The sequence below is a fragment of the Penicillium macrosclerotiorum genome (assembly GCF_028827735.1).
Source record: "Penicillium macrosclerotiorum strain IBT 26536 chromosome Unknown utg000003l_segment0_segment0, whole genome shotgun sequence".
In the NCBI taxonomy this organism is placed as follows: domain Eukaryota; kingdom Fungi; phylum Ascomycota; class Eurotiomycetes; order Eurotiales; family Aspergillaceae; genus Penicillium; species Penicillium macrosclerotiorum.
Window position 1 is genome coordinate 112,737 of NW_026643083.1, and position 20,300 is coordinate 133,036.

Sequence of the window (20,300 nt, forward strand, 5' to 3'; positions counted from 1 at the left end):
CCGACCGCAATTTTTTGGCGGGCGAGAATCAGTCAGCATTCGATTGTCTCCCTTCACCGCTGGTCAGCATGTTGGGTGTCTGCATTGAAAGTGGGACAGCAGAAGGCGTATGTCCCTCGCTGATCGGAGTCTCACGGGTCCTTGCAACAGCTTAAAAGGCTCAAGTGAGCAGAGTTCAAATACCACTTCCACCGTCCTCGACCTACTCAGTATTCTACTTTCCTTCCAAGATTTCGAGTTCCGAGTGCTCGCCGCCTCAACTTCATTGCGGTCCTCCCTTGCATCTGGTACGAATCTCTGGAATCATCAATCTGGAACGATGTCAAATCCTGGTCAAATCTCCCCACTCCGGCCACTTACGCGCCACATCACCACCCACAATGAAGAAGGCAAGGCCGTCCTTCATTCTTCCACCCCCGGTGAGTGGAAATCCTACGACGAGAATGATATGGCATTCGATGTGATCTACACGACCTCGCAGTTCCCGGCGGATCTGAACCAAGATTTGGACCTGGCTACCCACCAGACGGTGGTCAATTCGGGTCAATTGGGTTTGGTCAATCCCAAAGGCACCGTATGCCGCATCGTCGACTTTGCCCCCGATAACCGGTGCGTGGTACACCGGACCCAAAGTCTGGACTACGGCATCGTGTTAGAAGGTCAGGTGGAAATGGTGCTGGAGGACGGAGATCCCGTGCTGATGCAACGCGGAGACGTTGCGGTACAACGCGCAACCATGCATGGTTGGCGCAATCCTAGTGCAACCGAATGGGCGCGCATGGTGTTTGTCCTCCAAGACTGCAAACCACTTACGGTGGGTGGAGCAGCGCTGAAGGAGGACCTGGGTATTGCAGAAGGGATCCTGGAGCCCAGTCGAAATGACCAGTAAACTTGATACAGCGAGAATACGGATGAGGGCGAGCATTATAGGCACTCGTTGGCCATCAGATACAGTCATGTCATTTACTATCGATATATTTGCTCCTATATAATCAAATCTCCCATCACGCCCTGCTCCTGTTCTCTAGGATTGGATCTTGATCACTACCTTTCCAAAGTGACTGCCACTTTCTAGGAACTGAAATGCCTCCCTGGCCTCGGCAAACGGAAAGATGCGATGCACCACCGGGTGGATCTGATGCGTCTCATAGAAGCGGGCCATCTCTTCAAAACGGTCCTTGGGGCCATTGATGACTCCTTTGAGTGTCACCGTCCGGCGTAAGGCGAGGATATTAACATTCAACCGATCATCCACCGGGTCGATCTTGCCCGAGACGTACCCGATGCAGGAGATGAGTCCTCCAAACGCAACAGAATCAAAGCTCTTTCTCAGCGTCTGGGCGCCTCCGGTTTCCAGAATGATATCAGCTCCATGGTTTTGCGTCCATTCCATCACCTTTGCTTCCCAATTCGGAGTCGTTCGATAATTGATGGTGAGATCAGCCCCGAGCTGCTTCGCCTGGTCGAGCTTGACGTCGGACGAGGAAGTTATAATGGCTATCGCCCGGAAGTTAGCTCCATGGTCCTGTTTTGTCACTGGTGAAACACAATAAGTCTCTACCTTTGGCACCGGATGCCTTCGCGATTTGCAACCCTGCAATGGCAACACCTCCCGTTCCCTGCAGCAGAATATACTCGCCCTGCCCGCCATTCTGTCCTTGTGGTCGCATCCCGTTGATCGACATCCACGCAGTTACTGCCGCAATGGGCAATGTACTCGCCTCCTCATCCGACATGTATATCGGAGCACGAACGAGACCATAGGCAGGGAAGACCCGATGTGTCGCGAGGACTCCATTCAAGGGAAGGCCGAGACTACCAGCGAGCTCCGTCTCTGTCACTTGGCCGGTCTGATGCTCGGGCAAGAAAGTCGACAGCACCCGGTCGCCAACGGACCATTGGGACACGTCAGATCCAAGCTGGATAATCACACCGCACATATCTGAGCACGGCACAATCGTCACATTCTGCTCTGCGGTCTTGTGGTGCTTGTACTCTCCCTTGGTGACTACAATCACCCGATGATTAGTAAATCTTTTAATAATGTGGATATGGAGCTTGTTCCGGACCTTCCACGTCGCGATAATTCAATGACACGGCATGAATCTTAACCAACACTTCCCCGGGTCCTGGGGTTACCATTGGAACTTCGGTCTGCCGAAGACTGTCCAAGCCCTCGAGAGGCGTCACCCATTGCTGAATCAACATGGCGGGATAAAAGCTGGGCGACAGTAAGAGAGAAAGAGAATTGATTGTCAACCTTTGACATATATCTTTTCTGTCTTCTAGTGCTCTTATTGATCATTAATAATGCATCGGCGTCATGATCAGTTGCCGAGTTGGAGAGCATTTGGAGAGGTTCGGACTCTGAGACTTGGAGGCATCGCTGAGTCATCGACCTCCAACTTTACACTTGGTTGAACTGGCGAGATCGGCTGGGCAGGTGCCAGCTCTATTCCAACCTCTCCAGCCTCATGCTCGGTGTTGGTCGGTAAACTACATGGTTCCAGAAGGCGGAAGACCTGGAACTACGTGCACAGCACCCACCTGCACACCGAGTCTCGAGTTTCGCTGATTCTCACTGGCCCGTATCCCGGAAGGCTACAGACTGCGGGACGCCTAAACTCCGCCCAAAGTCCGAGTCCATAAATACCGCCATGGCCGCTTCCACCGTTTCCCTTGCTCTTCACCTTGCTCGAGTCTGCGATCATGGCATCCGATCAGACCACAATCCAGGAGGGAAATTCCCCAAGTATCCCAGGTTGGTATCATTCTGAGCCGAACGGCGGCCGTAACTCATGTCTCTCAAGCACATTTTCTCCATACACCGGGGACGCATGGCTCCCCGCGCCTGCCACACACCATCGCCCATCGAGGATACAAGGGGAAATTTCCAGAGAATACAATCTGTGCGATTGAAGGAGCCGTCCAGGCAGGAACTCACGCGTTGGAACTCGACTTGCACCTGACTAGGGATGGAGTTGTCGTGCTATCGCATGTAAGCAACGGGAGCGCGAAATCCGAATGCCCGGTGTCTGTTCGCATGATGCTCATCAGTCATAGGATGCAAACTTGAAGCGATGCTTCGGGGTCAGGAAGAAAATCATTGACTGTGATTGGGACTACTTGAAAAAGCTTCGCACCTTGCAAGCTCCATACGAGCCGATGCCACGACTGCTAGACGTTCTCGAGTACCTACGACAGCCAGGCCGTGAGCACATTTGGGTGCTACTCGATATAAAAGTGAGCCTTTCTAAATTTTGAGAACCATTCCTAGTCTGTTTCGGGGTAGATTTCCTGATTCTCGACAACAGCTTGACAATGACCCAGCGACCATCATGCAAAAGATCGCCGAAGTTGTCGAATCAGTTCCTATTCCTGCCATCGGCCCCGACTGGCATCGTCGTATCGTGCTTGGCTGCTGGTCAGCTCGATACTTACCCCAACGTGCCCGGTTTTTGCCGCGGTATGCAATGACTTTGATCTGCGTGGACTTAAGTTATGCGCGGCAGTTCCTCCAGGTCCCTCGGATCTCGTTCAATATCAACCAAAAAGTCTTGATGGGTCCGCTGGGTCGGGGGTTCCTAGAAGAGGCCAAGGCTGCGAGGCGGCCAGTCTATTTATGGACGGTGAATGCGCCCAATCTCATGAGATGGGGCATACGCCATGATGTAGACGGGATCATCACTGATGACCCAGCTCTGTTTCGCCAAGTTTGTGAGGAATGGAAGAAAGACAAAGCGAACGGGCCAGACGCTGCACAAGACCCCGAATTAGACCGACTCTCCCTTGGCCAACGAGCTCAAATCTGGATCGTTACCGCCTTTATCCTGGTGTTTGGGTGGCTTTTAAGATTCAAATATCTGCCTGCTGTCGAGCGTGTTCAATTTGACGAGCGTAAACTTGGATGAATTCTTTTTTTTCGACAATGATATCAGGAGCTAATGCGAGGGACATCTTGTGAAATATGGGATCACAATGTCGTCTAATTTCGGGTGTTTTGCAGTAAATATTGTGTTCATTCAAACCCAGCCCATACCAAACACCGCCAGCCAAGTACCGAGCCCATGGAACAATGTACACTGTGCACATATCGACATTACCGTGAGCAAATAACATAAAAAAAATAGAAAACAGAAAGAGAAATGACCAACACCAACCCGAATGTTTGATCCCAGGTATAGGTATGAAAAACGAAGTGCAGAAAGAAGTATCAATACATGAAAAGATTCCCCGTGATTCAGGGAGTAGAGCGATCAACGCCGGTCGTCCACAGCCAAGGTGGGCGAAGGGGGGAGCAAAAAGGCAGAAGGGTATAACGCTGTCTATGAAACGAATGACAAATGAGGCTATTAAATAATCCGGCCTCTTTAGGATAGGAGCAATAGGTTTGGGCAAGTAAGGCAAAAAGGTAGGCGCAAAAAAACAATTGCTAGGTGACTCAGACTTTAGCAGGCACCAGTTTCTTTAGATCATCATAAGCTTGGTGGTTCTTCGTTCGGGAAAACGTCGCGCGCCACCCGAGGGGAATCGTGGACCAGGGCGCAGCCCTCCGCTGCTGGGAGCTGGGGAGGGAGGCGGGAAGTACCCGTCAGGTGGAGGATATGCACGAGATTGAGACAATGGAGATGATCCAATTGTCGGGCGACGGCGACCAGGCGGCCCGAGGTGACCGGAGGGAACGGGAGGACCCGGCGGTGGGCGGTAGTACGCATTTGCGGCACGACGGGCGTCACGTTCGCAGTAGACTTGACCATTCCATTCAAAATAGTCACCCTGAAGTAGAACATGGCACGTGCGGCATTGTAGACAGTCGGGGTGGAAGCGTCGACGGTCAGGCTGGCCGCCATTGCGATCGACAGTTTCCAGGTATTGGCCTTCAATGCCATTGTGACAGGTAGAACACAAGGATCCATTGCGTTCGTGATAATGTTGAGCGCAGTATGGGCGGTTATTGAGGACATAGAAATCGGCGGTTGGAAATGGCGAGGAACATTCAAAACAGACGAAGCACCCCCTGTGATAGCGACCGGTGAGGCGACCATCAGAAGATGAGATCGACTTTCCAGTAATGATCTCCCCACATCCCTTGCAGTTTCCTTTTGACCGAGTTCCCGAGCGAGTCGGCGGACGAGGTATTGGGGCTGTTGCGGCACGCTGTAGAGGTCGCAGAGGCTCGGAGGGTTCTTGAACTTCTTGTGGCTCCTGGGACTCCTGCTGTTCTTGGGGTCCCTGGATTCGTGGGGCTTGCTGAGTATGCTGCGAGGTCGAAATTGCGTCATGCCTCTCCGCAATTAAGGACAAGCCACCTCGCCCAATTGCAGGGTCAGTAGGGGAATCAGGACTGAAGAATGCTGCGGGGATAGTCGGCACTTCATCCATCGGGCTCCGCATCCGGCCGGGCAACTCGAGAATGGTCTGTCGTGTTCTGGGGGGAAGTTCCTCAACGAGAGGGCTTAAATTCAATGGGTCTGAGGCTTTATGCCGGTTTAAGCTAGTATCCGACGGGAGACTAGACATGGAGCTCCCGCTTTGAGTCTCAGAAGGTGACGAGTGTGATTCGTCCTCGGAGGTGGAGCTTTCGGCCTTTTGTACCTGTTCTTCCAGTCCAAGAGCACGCGCGAAATTGGTGATGGAGAAAGCACTCTCAATCGTCGCATCAGAGGTTCTCCGTGAGACTTCACTGCTTGCTTCTGCAGCTGCCGGGTGAAGATGATCCTGCGGGGGTAGAGGAAAGTCGTATTTGTCGGTATTTCTTGGTTCGTCTGGCGAGCGTTCTTCAGGAAGGTCATGTAACACGGTGGAGTGGTCGGTTGGGATTCCAAAATCAAATCCACTGTACGTCTCTCCACGCTCGCTGGGGTAGGACAAGGACGCCACTGACAGGTGGGAGTCTCGAGGGAAAGTCGATTTGTTGGGAGTTCGGAGAGGCGCCGGAGGTAGAGGGGGCGTGTCATCCATGAAGGTTCGGAAGCCACGTGAAAAGCTGTGCGTTGATGACCTCGCCGTTGAGCTTCCATAGCGGGTGCTTGCCAGAGATGTGCGATAGCTACTATGACTGGCTATCGAGTCAGATCGGTGATGTCCCATATCGATTGACTCCTCTGGCGGCGGAGGAAGGGGGCTCGGTGGTAGTTGAACATTCTCCGGCACTAAATCTAGTCCCAACCGTGGAGAAGGAGTTGGGGCTGCGGATCGTGTTGAGACATCCACCATCAGGCCAGGGGTTCCGACGCGAGCCGGCGGCCGGTTCCCCGGCATAGGAAACGAGAAGACCGAATCTAAGTCTATAACGGACTCATTATCCAGGGTGATCTGGCTGCGAGGCGACGGTTGCAGAGGTGATCGAGGGGCCGACGTAGCAGATAAAGGAGACGGCAGATGCGATCCAATACTATTCGCCGGCGTAGGCACATTTGGCTGGAGAAAAGCGCGATCTAAATACAGGGTCAGCTATCGCACCGTTCTCAGGTCGAACTTCGGCGCCCTTCCGGCATGTGTGATGTTTCCAGACATACTTGCAATGGTTGGGTCGATGCGAGGCGGCGCACCAGACCGACCGGTCTTCATTGCCATTGCGGTGGTCAACCGATCGGGAGCATCGAGCCCCGCCGAAGGGGGAGGTGATGGAGGAATTGTCGCGATAGGGGCTGCACGAGAGAGACCGAGAGTCAACGACGTCGGAATGTCTTCACGATGTCTCACGGAAAGCCTACCATGGTCGATTGGGGCGCACACATGGTCGCCCATGACGGAGATTTCAACATTATGTCCGCAATTAGAGCATTTGATGGTGGGCAGGAAGCCCATATCACTCGTCGCCATGTTGGGTCAAATGGTTTAATTGTCCGGGAACCACTGGGGGTCATTGAACTTCAGCGGGCCAGCTGCCCGAGCTTCATTGAACGGCCGCGGGGAGAGGGAGACCACGGCCCGGGGGGTGGATTAGAGGATCTCTCTCCCTGCACGATATGCTCGGGGGGACAGAGAGAGCGAAGAGGTCTATGATAATGGATGCGAGATGTGGACGGAATACAAACACCCTCGTGATGATCCTGGGGAAAAGGTTCCAGGGGATGTGGAGTGTGATGCCCGTTGTTCCTGATAGGGACTCTTTCGAGAGGTTCCAGAAAGGAAACTCCAGTTGAAATGGCTCGAACCCCAGGGTCGCTCGAAAAGTGGTCGATCGCGGGCGCATCTCGCAGTGCTAGCATAGCAGAGCAGGGCGCTAGAACCCAAGCGGGCCATGCCAGGACCCGGTGCGACGCCGCTAGTGCGTGGCGTCTCCAGTGCGGACAGAGGATTCGTAAGTGCGGTTGTGCACGATCCCCACTTGGCGGGATGCGACGCATGGAATTGGCCAGCCGGCCAAGTAAATGATGGTTCAGGGGTTCCCGAGTCACTTTGTTCACTTCACTCGCTCTCGTTCGGCACAGTGAGATTGTGACGAGATGCGAGGCGCGTAAGCAGAAGCAATGAGAACGAACACCTCCGTGCCGAGCTACACATATTCATTCAGCTCCGAAATGTAGATCCTTCACAGCGTCCTGCTGTTGCTATTGCCGCTGCATTTGTCCTGTGTCCAGGGGGGAAGCAGCCGATCACGATCGCATTGCATACGGAGTCTCCGTGCTCCGTACACTTCGCCCGTCCACCATTCAGCAGACGGGAGGGAAAGAGAGCCCCAAAGTGGAGCCCCGGCGTTCTGTCGAGTCCAGGGTCCTGCTGAAGTACGAAGTAACGGAGGACGGAGCACAGGGCAACCTGATCTCACACAATCTCTTCTTCTAGAGGTTCACTGCGGTTCCACTGGCATTCTTTGGTGCCTGATGATGTTGTGCCAACTACCAATCATCGGGAATATCGGAAGCATTTCGACAGGGCCCAAGAGTGGACGGGGGCCAGAAATTGCAAATTTTTTCCCGGGGGCGAAGGAAAACAATAACAAAAGAAAAGGGGGACAAATAAGAATAGAAGAAAAGGAGCGAGACGCGACGTCCCGGGCAATCATGCTGACAGGCAGTGCCTTGCATCCAACGCGACTAGCGCTCTTTTCTCGGAGTGCCGGTCTTCGCCGTCCGTAGTTGAATTGTATAGATTTTCTATTCCTGAAGTCCGAATCCGCTCTGGTTGTTGATTGTGGAGTGATCTGTGCTTCGGATTCCTGGGACTCTCTATGTACAAACACCCACCATCCAGGCTGGCACCGTTCCTGCATATTCGGTAGGCGTATAAATCCCGCCTTCTGCCCCCACCTCCGTGGCCCCAATGGCGTGAAGGGCAGAAAGATTTCACCCTCTTGTCGCTAGAGAGCCTTGGCCGAATTGAGCAGACCCCGAAAGAGTATCGCAAATAAGATCGATCTTCTGGTCCACTGGTAGGGTGCGTGTCGGCTGATTCTTCCGTTTGGATGTGACTGGTATGATCGCATTGGTGCCTTCGCGTCGCCGAAAGGATCCCTTAGCCTCTGGCCAACATCTCAGCTCATCACCCTCGTGGTCCTGGTGGGGGCCAGTTATGCGATCAGTTCTTCGAAAATAGCATACTCTTGGGGGTGGGAACAGAAGGTCTGGTTCAGAATGGAGTGTCGATGCGCCTTCCACTCCCCAGGCAGGTACCCATACCACCGGGAACAAGACCCCTTTCAGAACAACCTTCCCATGAGAGAAAGGAAACTATGGCCACCATGGAGCGCCGCCGATCTTCTTCAGTCCATCCCCCAGGTTTCCCAAAGTTGACGCTGGAGCGCATGTGTTGGCCACCCATGCAACTTAGTCGTCCGGATGAGAACCTGAATCAACTGCTCTTGTTCCTGTCGATCTGTGAACCGATCACCACCTGGAGAATCCACCAGTCAGTCTGGACTCTGTTGCTCTCGACCCATGATCAGATCACAGCGCAATCTCTTACATAGATGAACCGCCATACACCCAACAACCATTGCAGGTGGGACAGTTCCATTCGAGAGTGCCACGCCACAGACCGTCCAAACACCCTGGCGGATTTCATCCTGAATTGGAAGAACATTAATCTCAAATCAAATCAGGGTATAGGAGTAGCAGACCCAGCTCGCACAAGCCCTCTTCTGACTTACATCCGCTTCCTGCGCAAATCGTCGCCTCAAGGGTCCCACCGTGGGGATGCCGGGATCATGCACGCAAAGCAAGATCTTCGCCAATTCGTGATACTGGTTGCCAATTGCTATCCATTTGATGATTAGTCTCTCGTTGAACAAATCGTCAACCACTCACTCCAGGACTGGAAGTCCCCAGCGAGGTTCTTACCATGCCAGGGCGAATTGAACCGAATGTCGGGAAAAGTCGTCCCAATCTCCACCTCATCGTCACCCACGTAGTAGGGATCAAACGACGGCGGGCGGGCATCATTCCATTGTTGGTTCTGCTTCTGCAAATCGGCATGCACTGCCACCGAACGAGGGCCCGTGCCAAAGGAGAATAATAAAACATCGGCACAGTGTGCAATGGCCTGGTTTGCCCATACGCAGTCACCAGCGTTCGGTCCCAGTGCGGTAAAGAGTGAGTGGAGGGAGCTGAGATCAATATCGGGGGCCTGTTGTAGACTCAACGAATTGTAGATTTCCTGACGCAGACCACTCCAGTAGACTGCCTGTCGTAAACTTGGAGCGGTGGAAGCAGAGGGTGGTGGACCCTGAATGAAAGCTTTGGTCCCGAAGGAAAATCCCGCCAGTGGGACTACGATCGCCGTCAACTCAAACTCCTAGAATAGCATAGTGGGGGAGGCTCCACCACTCACCATCAAATTCCTCCAGTAAACGGAGAACAACGGTGGCCGCCAGTAGATCGTCATCCATGGTGACCCCGTGGTCATTCAATGCAGGAATCAGAGTCTCCAGGCAAGCTTGATAGTATTGATCCGATATGTAGGGGTCGAATTGGCTCGTATTGCTTAGATGACGCGCCGAAAGGGCCATGACAGCGTTGAACAAGGTGTTGCAGTAACGGGCGCGATAGGGGATGTGTACCGCGAAATGTTGCAGTCGATCCGTGCAATCAAACTGGAATATTGGTCAGATCAGAAGCTTCTCTTCAACCGAATGCAGGTTCCCACGTACAAACGATGCAATCCGATCCACAAAATTCTTCAGAAGATAAGCCTCCTCTGGGTCTCTTAAGGGCCATGAGCGCTGCGTGGTGGAAATTCCCCGGCTTTTCCCAGTTTGGGCGAGAATCGGATGTTGTGGTTTATCGGCCTCTGTCCGAAACGTTGGGGTATTCATATGGCGCAGTTGGAGGGAGCACCGCACGTTCAGGGCTCGGGCTGGACGGATGACTCGCGGGATGACCGGAGGCAGACCGAGCATCGTGGATAGACCGGAAGTCAACAGACAGATCGACTAGGTCATCCGGCTCACCATTTCCAGACTCGAGCACAAAGTCAACTACATACACGAAAAGACAGAAGAATGCAGGTCAGGCATTGCTGAATGAAGAAGTGGCAGATCGGATCCAACCTCGAGGTGGTGGCTTGAGCCAAACCTGATTGCGTGGAAATCGAGTCCGTGGTCCTCGTCCCTGGGTCGATCTGAATCGTGCCCCCCGTTGGCCTCGTACACATGCACGTCCGGTTCGTGTACAACGACCACATTGTGGAAGGATCCCGTCACCTTTCCAGAAACGTTAGCGGTGTCGGGGTACGAGAGCGAGAGAGGCCTCACATTTATGATGCAAGCTTCGACAGGGATCACTGGATATTGTCAGATAAGATCAATTATAGAAGGAGATTTCGGTAGTTACCAGCATTTGATCTTCCTCGCCGCGGTCATAATTCTGGCGTTGAAAATTTGGAGTTGGAGCGGGGAAGAGTTTGGGGGACTGCGGGGTTCGGCACGGCGGGTTGCCCGACCGCTTGGAGAAGGGGCAAACTCGGCCCGAGAAACCCCATCATCGACCATCCATATACGTAGGTCGTATGTACATTCAAAATATACGTAGTACGCATATTCGGTTTAGTTTTAACGATGAAGTATCAACCTGTGTATGAAATGACTGAGTTTAAAATTGGATACCTCATTTCTACATGGCACAGAGTTTTTATTGTTCATTTCTGATGTTTCAGGGGGGAGGAGTGATATATAAATGTGCGGGTGATCCTAGGCAGAGGAGCCTATGAAAAAGAATCCGCACCAACCCGACCGCTCGAAACAAGTCCTACGTATACCTAACAATTTGTGTTCCCGCGAAAGAATACACCCAGACAGTTTCAGGTATAATTCTATCCCGTTCAATACTCCGAAGTCCCATATTCTGCCAATCCTGGTCGGTTGTATCTAGATGTGGATATTAAGCCCTATCCTATCGCAACACTGAACGAATGGTATCATGGGCCTTCTGAAACAGTCCCAGGCTGCCTGATGGTTTCTCAACCCAAATTCGTTCGACCTGTACAGAAAAACTCATGCAATTCTGGCAAGAATTGATTTCAATCATGAGTATCCTCACCTGTGTTCGCTCGAACACATCCCTCTCTCGAGTTCTGGCCCCCGACACCCCGACTGTCTCGATGCTTGGCGACTTGAACAGAGTCCCAAATATTCTGAGACGAGATGAAGATTTGATCAATCTCTTCCAAGCTACGGCCGGCGGTCTCTGGGAAAAGAGAATAGACGACGCCCATGATGACAAGGTTCAGCCCGGCAAAGACGAGAAAGAACCGCCACTGCAGGGTATCGAAGGAAATAGGGGTGATCTCGGCAATTAGAGCACTGAAGACCCAGAATATGCCGACAGCAATTCCATTGATCGTGGTGCGCATCCGTAACGGGGCAATCTCACTGACATAGAGGAAAGGAACGCCCCCAAACCCAACGATAAACGTCAAATGATAAACAAAGATGAAGACTACTGCGCCATGCATTGCCATTTTGTTCTCTGGTTGAGAGCTCAACCCGGCCACAAGTGCCAAACAGATAGCGTTGCCCGCCGCACTTGCCAGCATCAATCCACGACGCCCAAAGTCTTCGATGGTGAAAATACAAAAGAACCCCCCGGCGAGGCTCACGAGCTGATAAGCTACGCCGAGAATCCTCGACTCCAGCGAGCCCAACATGAGATAATTCTCAAATATGATATTGGCTAGAAGAATCAAGGCGTTAGAGGTACCAAACCACGAAGCAGAGAGAAGATTTCATACTGAAAAAAGTGATGACATTGACTCCAGTGAGTTGCAAAAAAAGCAAAACCGCCGCAGCAAGCATAGCTCGATGAAAAACTCGCTGAGGGCCCATACGAAATATTTGCGCCAGGGACCCTTCCCCCGCCAGCTTCAGTGATGACTGTACATCGTGGATCTCCGCTTCGACTCTATTATCGTTGTCTTCAACATCTTGTAGCCGTGCTAAGATCTGTCGGGCTTTCTCAGTATGACCCTGCCGAAGCAACCAACGAGGAGATTCTGGAAGGCATGAAATGAAGCCGATCACCGACAGGGATAGAACAATTTGCAGGCTAAATGGAAGACGCCATGTCACACTTCCCGAGGTGAAAGACATTCCTAGGTCTACCAGAAGACTTAGAGAAGCGCCTATACCAGTGAAGAGACCCGTAGTCGCGACGTGAGCACCTCGCTTTTTGGTGCAGGAGATTTCCGATAGCCAAACTGGCACAGTTGCCAACAGCCCACCGGTTCCGAGGCCAAGGATGAGGCGAGAGACGATCAATTGGGGAAAAAAAAAGCGCTGGCCATTAATATTGCTCCGAACATCTGAACTGTAGCTGCCACCATGATAACTCGGCGCCGCCCAAAGACATCACCCAGACTGATGCAGAGAAGAGACCCCAAAAGCCCACCTACGGCGTACAGAGCCACCACCGTACCCCGAAGGGCTGCCTTTGACCGTGTCTTTGTCGAGGGCGCATCGGTCACATCAATTTCGCTAAATTGTCTTTCAAAGTTGTGTAAAGCCAAGACTCCGCCCAGGAGTGATTGATTATATCCAAACAACACAATTGCCGGCATCATCACTCCGAGAAGCGCTGCCCTATTGAGGCGGCGCCCTCGAAGACGAAGAAGACAGTTCATCGTGCAGCGCAATTGAAGTGAAGCTGATGTAGTCAGCGGGGGTTCCAGACCCAGCAGGAGCGAACCACCTTCGGCACGTATCTTCGTGGAACATTGGGCTATCCATCTTTCAAGCATGGTAATCTTGAATAAATAGTCAATCTTTCGATATGACGTATCTTCAAATCTCACATCCCTCCGGGCGGTGTTTTTATTACCGCATTCCATTCCCAGGCTGCTATGGTCGCACGGGTCGTATGCATCCACACAGGAAGCACATTCCATGGGATTCGGATTCAATGCTGGAAATGAGAAAACCCCACCACAATATTGAATTGATCAAATGGTAATATCAGGATTCAAGAATAGCATTGTCGCCCTGCAAAAGTGACATAAAGACGAATGCGATGCGCGTCCGTCTGAGGCAAATATTCCTCAAAGCGGCACTGTCTCATATCAATTTTCTTGCCACTCCGCAGGTCGCCAAGCAGGCAATACCCTCACCATCAGACGTTGCCTGAGACTTTAGTATTGCCTTGAATATGCTGTGCTTCAGTTATAGTTTCTTATTTGTCTTTGTTGAGAAACTGATCATTTGCGTCCGGTACGACGTGTGCGTGATACGTGACCCTTACTCCCTGAAGTATTTTACTCAGTTGGTGCACGGGTAAGTCAGCCTGTAACGATAAACTGGTGATCAAACGGCCTTGATAATTGGAAGGACTCTAGAAATCACGAAGTAGATAACTAAGCACTTCCCGCGATCGTCTCCCTCGTTGGAGATATCGCCGACACCCTAGAAATGGTTGTATCGGCCTTGTCTCGAATTGATACATATAGTAACATCATTACATGAAGACGGCCCCAACCGGCGTCACAAGGCCTCGAAGAATATCACCATTGCGAAGACCGCATCGAGCAGCATCGCAGAGCCCTCGCAGTGCTCGACTGCCGAAGGAGTAAGCCATTGACGCTTCCCCGTAGGCATGAAAGCACAGACCAAAACAATCGCGGGGGAAAATTGCCTGTTTTGCTCCTGTCCGGGAACAAGATCAACCACTTGTTCGTCAAACAGCCCTTGATTGGCACAGAACGGGGCATTTTGGCCCGCAACACCCCGAAAGTCGTCATTCAAGGTACAGGGTCGGACTATTGCCGAGGGTAAAAGAGCTTTTGCTACCCCAGAAAGTCGACCTCCAACTGGGGAAACTGGGGATGGCTAGGGCTTCTATACCGGACGTCCCCATACCTTGATACACAGGGTATGTTCTATAAAGCACGAGGCACCCTCCACGTCTCTCGTATATTTGCCAGATTTCTTATCTCTTCTTCAGCATCCAGCCATGATGATCTCTTTGAAGCAGACCAAACCTATCCTGCCACCTCCAGGGATTGACTCGTCCCAGGTCCGCATAGCAAGCAACGCCTATCTCTATGCTGTAACGGCCTTTGTGTCGCTCGGCGCGTTTCTGTTCGGGTATGACCAAGGGGTGATGGGGGTGATCGTGGCAGACAAGCGATGGATCGATCTGATGCATCCGAAGAACTCCTGTGAGTCTCGAGGGCCAACTGGGATCTCCTTTTCTGTTTGTTGACCCTATCCAGGGGTGACGGGAACTGTTGTCTCACTCTACGATGTCGGATGTTTCATTGGAGCCATGTCGCTCGGCTATCTCGCGGACCCGATCGGTCGTGAACGAACGTTGGCTGTGGCGTGTCTCGTGTTCATCGTCGGAGCGATACTTCAAACCGTTTCGTATTCAATTGCACAGATTGTGAGTAACTGGGGCATAGTCATCCACAGTCTCTAGTTCATCTGTACTGAAACGAACAGACCATCGGGCGAGTCATCCTGGGCTACGGAGTCGGCGCCTGTGCCGGGGGGTTCCTCTGTACGTGGCCGAACTTTCGCCTCCTGCGATCCGGGGACGAATTGTCGCCATCGAGCAGATGATTCTCTGTCTCGGAGAACTTGTCGCGTTCTGGATCAACTACGGATGTAACTTCCTGGAGATTGACGGCTGGTGGCGCATTCCCCTTGCCATCCAAATTCTTCCTGCCGTGGTTCTGGGACTGGGCTGTTGGTTTTGGCTGCCTCCAAGCCCTCGATGGTTGGCCAGCCAAGACCGGCATGATTGTGCGCGCGAAGTTCTTACTCGACTTCATGGCTCAGAGGCGGCAGAGCGGGAAATGCAGGAAATCCAAAGATCCATCGATTTTGAGCACGCCGTCAGCGAGGTCGCATGGGGGGATATGTTTGCGATGCCGGTGCTGCGCGTGACTCTGCTGGGAATGGGCGTCCAGTTCTTTCAACAGATCACTGGCACCAACTCTATTCTCTACTACACGGTAAGTTGTTCTTCATCTCGATGTTTTTCGAAGTTTAGGCTGTCGTTGTTCGATACGTGAAGAGGTCAGGACTGACTTTATTTCAGCCATCACTCTTTGAGCGTGGTGGAATCAAAGATCCTCGCACAGCCAACCTTGCGACCGGTGGTGTCGGCATTGTCCTCTTCGTCTTCTCATGGGTTCCTATCTTTTTCTTCGACCGACTAGGGCGAAAAGTGTGGCTACAGATCGGAACGATTGGGATGATGGGGGCAATGATCGGGATCACTGTACTGCAGTGGCACGCAGAGCACAGTCCGGGTGATCCTGCGAATTATACCATTATAATCTTCCCATATCTGTTTTATGTCTTCTTCAATATCAGTTGGGGGGTTGGGTCGTGGACATATGCAGCCGAAATCTTCCCTGTCTCCATGCGTGCCAAAGGCAATGCGCTGACCACTGCCTCTCTCTGGACAGCATGCTATATCGTGGCCCAGGCGAGTCCACCAATCGCGGATGCCATTGGCTGGGGATTGTATATCATTTACACTGCGATTTGTGTGGCGGCTTTCTTCTTCGTCCGATACGCGCTGGGTACGTGGATGTATGACCCACTGGGTCAAACTTGCGATGCCGCTGACAGAACGAACAGTTGAAACCCGAGGACGTACACTGGAGGAAATGTCCCGTCTATTCGGTATCGAGAGTCATCTGGCAGAACGGAATGGTGTCAAACCAATGCCAGTGCACAAGACCTCAATCGAGGAGCACATCGAGTGTTTGGGGTCGTCAAGCCGAGCCTGAAGGACGACAGCATTTGGTCAACGGCGTTTCCAGAGGATGAATCCATGGCTTCATGGCTACAGGCTTCAACGAAGCAAACCCTCAAATCTCTCTTCCTCGTCGTATGGAACAATCAGCATAATTCGTTTTAGCTAGCCACGGAAGTGAATAGACGCAAATTTGCCAGTGTGTTCTGATTGTTCTGGTCCATCTAACTCGCCCTACTTATTCGTCTCATGCACTGCATATATTTCAGAAGAAGGACCAAAGACCAAAGACCGGTTTCTAAAAGCAGCCGAAAGTGATGATTGACGATTACTGAGAGTGGCCAAAAACAAGTGAAAATAAGGAAGACATTCAGAGACTAACATAATGCGTTGGCTACCTAGGTTAGTCAAATATTTGGCAACATTCAATTGACATAAATAGTCGCAGAAAGGTCTCTTGTTTGCCATTATTATAGGGCGTAAAACAGCTGAACAGATAATCCCCATGTGTCATTGACAAGATTTATTTCTATTCACTGCCGCATTAAAAACTTGAACACTTAGCACACTCAGATCGGAATCCGGAGGACAGCTCCTGGAATAATTAGACCACAAAGTTAACATGAGGTACTTATGATTATAGAATAGATCCGTGCCTATGTAGATAAATTTGACTGAAAAGATAAAAAAATAATTGTCGTTGATGTTGAATTACGAGGCAGAACCAGATAGCTTGTTTCATTAATCACAAGTGCAAGGGCAGATGAGCAGATGACTGCGAGCTTCGGAGCGATATCGCAAACATAAGGACTCGGGCAGATGATCAGTCGCGTGCTTCAGATATACGACAAAAGCTGAATGGTCCTGTATAACTGTTAGAGTGCTAGTTAGGACAGGAAGATCAACTACGAGACCTGGGAGGAGTCGCACCCCTCCGGAGATTCAAGAAAGTATTCTATTGGCTTTGGTTTCAGTCAAGGGCGGTGGCCAGCACCAGCACAGCATCTGCAGGAACCCTCTTAGGGGGGTCGAGAATTGGACAACATACGACGCAGACCGCCATTCTGCCTATGCGGGAGAAAAACTTGGAGCCCCGCCGCGGGTTGGATTCAATGCCCCTCTCTTTTTGGTTCCTATTTATTTTCGAGCACGGATCACCCAGTGGTGCAAGTCCGAGGGGTCGGGCCCCGGAGAGAGGGGGACCCCAGTGCGGCAACAACATCGCATATTGTCGCATGTACTTCGTAGACAGGAGAAAACGGACGCGGTTGTATGATCAAAAGAACAAGACACCAGAGAGTCGAATCAGGGCCACCGAATGCGTTCGGAAGGAATTCAACCCCTGAGCGGGATTAAGCAGATTACGCGAGCCCACCAGGCTACCCGAAAAATCTGGCCGAAAACGGAGCGCTCAATGGCCCACGGCGGCGACGATTGGTCCAGAGCATGATATTAATGGATCGGACTGGAGTCGCCAGTGTTGTTCGAACAGGCCTCTTTTATCGAATAGCGTTCGGACCATCACGGATTCTACCGATGAATTGGCATTGACCATGGCCCAGATGGTCAAAGTGGAAACCGTAGGCTCCGGATGGCAGTCGCCCGCATTCTCGGCTCGGAGGAGCTAGTGCCCAACAATCGGCTGTTCCTGGAACATTTTGGAAGATCCGGAGGGCATGGCTTGGTCTGATTGGTGAGATTGATAAAAAAAAGTCAAGTTGCAATAAAAGCCGAGAATGGAGAACAGGATAATCGTAAAATAGGGGGGACGTCGACGAAAGGAGGGGGAGAGAGAAGCGCCCCGGAGACCAGCGGATCTCACGTGGCAGGATGTTGCCTGTTCCCAAGTTGGGTGTATTTAAATGTGCGACGCCCACCCACACTTTCCTCCTGCAAACAACATCGTCTTCTTTCCCTCCAACCTACTCGGTTCGTATAAGCCTTGTCAATAGGTTCGATCACTTCTCCTCGAGACAGTGATCACATACAACCGGCAAAATTTTCGCCACACAGCTTAACTCGTGAGTCTCTCTGGCCTACGGCCCTCCTCCCCGGCCCTCAAAGTCGTCAATAGCCATGCTTTTCTCCCAATGGCTCTCGACCTCGCTCCAATCTATTCTCAATTCACTAACATGATCCTAGGCGGCACCACCCGTTCAACGGCCGACGCACTTCCAACCGTGGAGGGGCATCGGATTACGCATTATACCTGCAGTAAATCCATCCAGAGCATCCAACTCTTCTCAGTTCACCACACCTCTCAACTCTCTTCAACACCCCTGTGAACGCAATGGCTCCCCACGCTAGCTCGGATGTTGCCAATGGCACCGTGAACGGGTCGGCTCGCCAAGATGCCACCCCCTCTCTTTACTGTTCAGTCTCCCAATGTCGTCTACACCGACGATGAGATCAAGAGTCAGTACGCCTACCAGACCACTGAGGTCACCCGCACTGCGGACAACAAGTTGGTTGCTACCCCCAAGGCTACCAACTACCACTTCAAGGTTGACCGCAAGGTCGGCAAGGTCGGTATGATGCTGGTCGGCTGGGGTGGAAACAACGGCTCCACTGTCACCGCCGGTATTCTCGCCAATCGCCGTGGTCTGTCCTGGGAGACCCGTGAGGGTCAGCAGAAGGCCAACTACTATGGCTCTCTTATCATGAGCTCCACTGTCAAGCTTGGCACCGATGGCAAGACCGGCGAAGAGATCAATATTCCCTTCCGGGACCTGCTCCCTATGGTCCACCCCAATGACCTCGTCATTGGGGGTTGGGATATTTCCAGCCTGAACCTTGCGGCCTCGATGGACCGTGCTCAAGTGCTTGATCCCAGTCTCAAGGCTCTGGTCCGTAAGGAGATGGCGGAGATGCAGCCCCTGCCCAGTATCTACTACCCGGACTTCATTGCCTCCAACCAGGGGGACCGTGCCGACAACGTTCTGGAAGGCACTAAGGCCTGCTGGGCTCACGTGGAGCAGATCCAGAAGGATATTCGGTTAGTGGCCCCTAGATTTTCGAACTCGCGCAACATCAATCATCATGTGGAAAATGTGCTAATCGTGACAACTCTATAGTGAATTCAAGGCCCAAAATGACCTGGACAAGGTGATCATCATGTGGACCGCCAACACTGAACGCTATGCGGATATCATCCCTGGCGTCAACGACACTGCCGAAAACCTGATCAACTCGATCAAGACTGGCCACGAGGAGGTTTCTCCGTCCACTGTCTTCGCGATTGCTTCGATCTTGGAGAACGCCCCCTTCATTAACGGCTCCCCCAGAACACTTTTGTGCCTGGTGCTCTCCAGTTTGCTGAACAGCACAACGCTTTCATCGGTGGTGATGACTTCAAGTCCGGCCAGACCAAGATGAAGTCCGCCTTGGTGGACTTCCTGATCAACGCTGGTATCAAGCTTACCTCCATTGCCAGCTACAACCACCTGGGTAACAATGACGGCAAGAACCTGAGCTCGCAGAAGCAGTTCCGCTCGAAGGAGATTTCCAAGTCCAACGTGGTGGATGATATGGTTGCGGCCAACCACATTCTCTACCAGAAGGATGAGCACCCCGACCACACTGTTGTGATCAAGTACATGCCTGCCGTGGGCGACAACAAGCGCGCGCTGGATGAGTACTACGCCGAGATTTTCATGGGCGGCCACCAGACCATCAGCCTGTTCAATATCTGTGAGGACTCACTGCTGGCCTCTCCTCTCATCATTGACTTGGTTGTGCTCGCCGAAATGATGACTCGTGTCAGCTGGAAGGCTGATAGCGAGGGTGCCGAGTACAAGGGCTTCCACAGCGTGCTGAGTGTTCTCAGCTACATGCTCAAGGCCCCTCTGACTCCCCCTGGCACCCCTGTGGTCAACGCTCTGGGCAAGCAGCGTTCCGCCTTGATTAACATCTTCCGTGCCTGCGTTGGTCTCCAGCCTGAGTCGGAGATGACCCTGGAGCACAAGCTGCTCTAGGACCAGTTCCTCTTGTGGGATGCCTCTCTCAATCCTAATGGGCGCTTGCCGCCTAGAATTCCAACTTTAGTCCCTCATTTTTTACTATCAATTTACACGTGATATTCATCCTATACTTGTGCTTCACTATTTCAAGCTGTAGTCTTCTCTCTTTACAGATCAGTTCCTTCGATCTTCTTTAATTGTG

General features: G+C 52.1%; 8 protein-coding genes across 8 annotated transcripts; 4 read left to right on the top strand and 4 right to left on the bottom strand.

Moving 5' to 3' along the window:
• Positions 1–68: 68 nt before the first annotated feature.
• N7462_002926 (cupin domain-containing protein) lies at positions 69–889 on the top strand (the record flags this gene model as incomplete). Its single annotated transcript, XM_057074652.1, has 2 exons — positions 69–107; positions 173–889. 2 exons carry the CDS (start codon positions 69–71, stop codon positions 887–889), a joined length of 756 nt encoding a protein of 251 aa, XP_056934157.1.
• Positions 890–1,024: 135 nt separating this feature from the next.
• N7462_002927 (zinc-dependent alcohol dehydrogenase family protein) lies at positions 1,025–2,208 on the bottom strand (the record flags this gene model as incomplete). The annotated part of the gene is made up of 3 exons (XM_057074653.1): positions 1,025–1,497; positions 1,562–2,008; positions 2,070–2,208. The coding sequence occupies 3 exons, from the start codon at positions 2,206–2,208 to the stop codon at positions 1,025–1,027; spliced, it is 1,059 nt and encodes a 352-aa protein (XP_056934158.1).
• Positions 2,209–2,709: 501 nt separating this feature from the next.
• On the top strand, positions 2,710–3,911 carry N7462_002928 (glycerophosphodiester phosphodiesterase; the record flags this gene model as incomplete). Its single annotated transcript, XM_057074654.1, has 4 exons — positions 2,710–2,761; positions 2,811–2,998; positions 3,064–3,243; positions 3,315–3,911. The coding sequence occupies 4 exons, from the start codon at positions 2,710–2,712 to the stop codon at positions 3,909–3,911; spliced, it is 1,017 nt and encodes a 338-aa protein (XP_056934159.1).
• A 556-nt stretch (positions 3,912–4,467) lies between these two features.
• N7462_002929 (LIM domain-containing protein) lies at positions 4,468–6,825 on the bottom strand (the record flags this gene model as incomplete). Its single annotated transcript, XM_057074655.1, has 2 exons — positions 4,468–6,420; positions 6,463–6,825. 2 exons carry the CDS (start codon positions 6,823–6,825, stop codon positions 4,468–4,470), a joined length of 2,316 nt encoding a protein of 771 aa, XP_056934160.1.
• A 1,882-nt stretch (positions 6,826–8,707) lies between these two features.
• Positions 8,708–10,342, bottom strand: N7462_002930 (uncharacterized protein; the record flags this gene model as incomplete). Its single annotated transcript, XM_057074656.1, has 6 exons — positions 8,708–8,838; positions 8,911–9,010; positions 9,095–9,246; positions 9,285–9,713; positions 9,775–10,036; positions 10,094–10,342. The coding sequence occupies 6 exons, from the start codon at positions 10,340–10,342 to the stop codon at positions 8,708–8,710; spliced, it is 1,323 nt and encodes a 440-aa protein (XP_056934161.1).
• Positions 10,343–11,460: 1,118 nt separating this feature from the next.
• Positions 11,461–12,087, bottom strand: N7462_002931 (sugar transporter; the record flags this gene model as incomplete). Its single annotated transcript, XM_057074657.1, has 1 exon — positions 11,461–12,087. One exon carries the CDS (start codon positions 12,085–12,087, stop codon positions 11,461–11,463), a length of 627 nt encoding a protein of 208 aa, XP_056934162.1.
• Positions 12,088–14,384: 2,297 nt separating this feature from the next.
• On the top strand, positions 14,385–16,173 carry N7462_002932 (sugar porter family MFS transporter; the record flags this gene model as incomplete). The annotated part of the gene is made up of 5 exons (XM_057074658.1): positions 14,385–14,589; positions 14,644–14,817; positions 14,873–15,387; positions 15,474–15,963; positions 16,022–16,173. 5 exons carry the CDS (start codon positions 14,385–14,387, stop codon positions 16,171–16,173), a joined length of 1,536 nt encoding a protein of 511 aa, XP_056934163.1.
• A 2,317-nt stretch (positions 16,174–18,490) lies between these two features.
• Positions 18,491–20,113, top strand: N7462_002933 (inositol-3-phosphate synthase INO1; the record flags this gene model as incomplete). The annotated part of the gene is made up of 3 exons (XM_057074659.1): positions 18,491–19,134; positions 19,214–19,367; positions 19,424–20,113. 3 exons carry the CDS (start codon positions 18,491–18,493, stop codon positions 20,111–20,113), a joined length of 1,488 nt encoding a protein of 495 aa, XP_056934164.1.
• Positions 20,114–20,300: the final 187 nt, after the last annotated feature.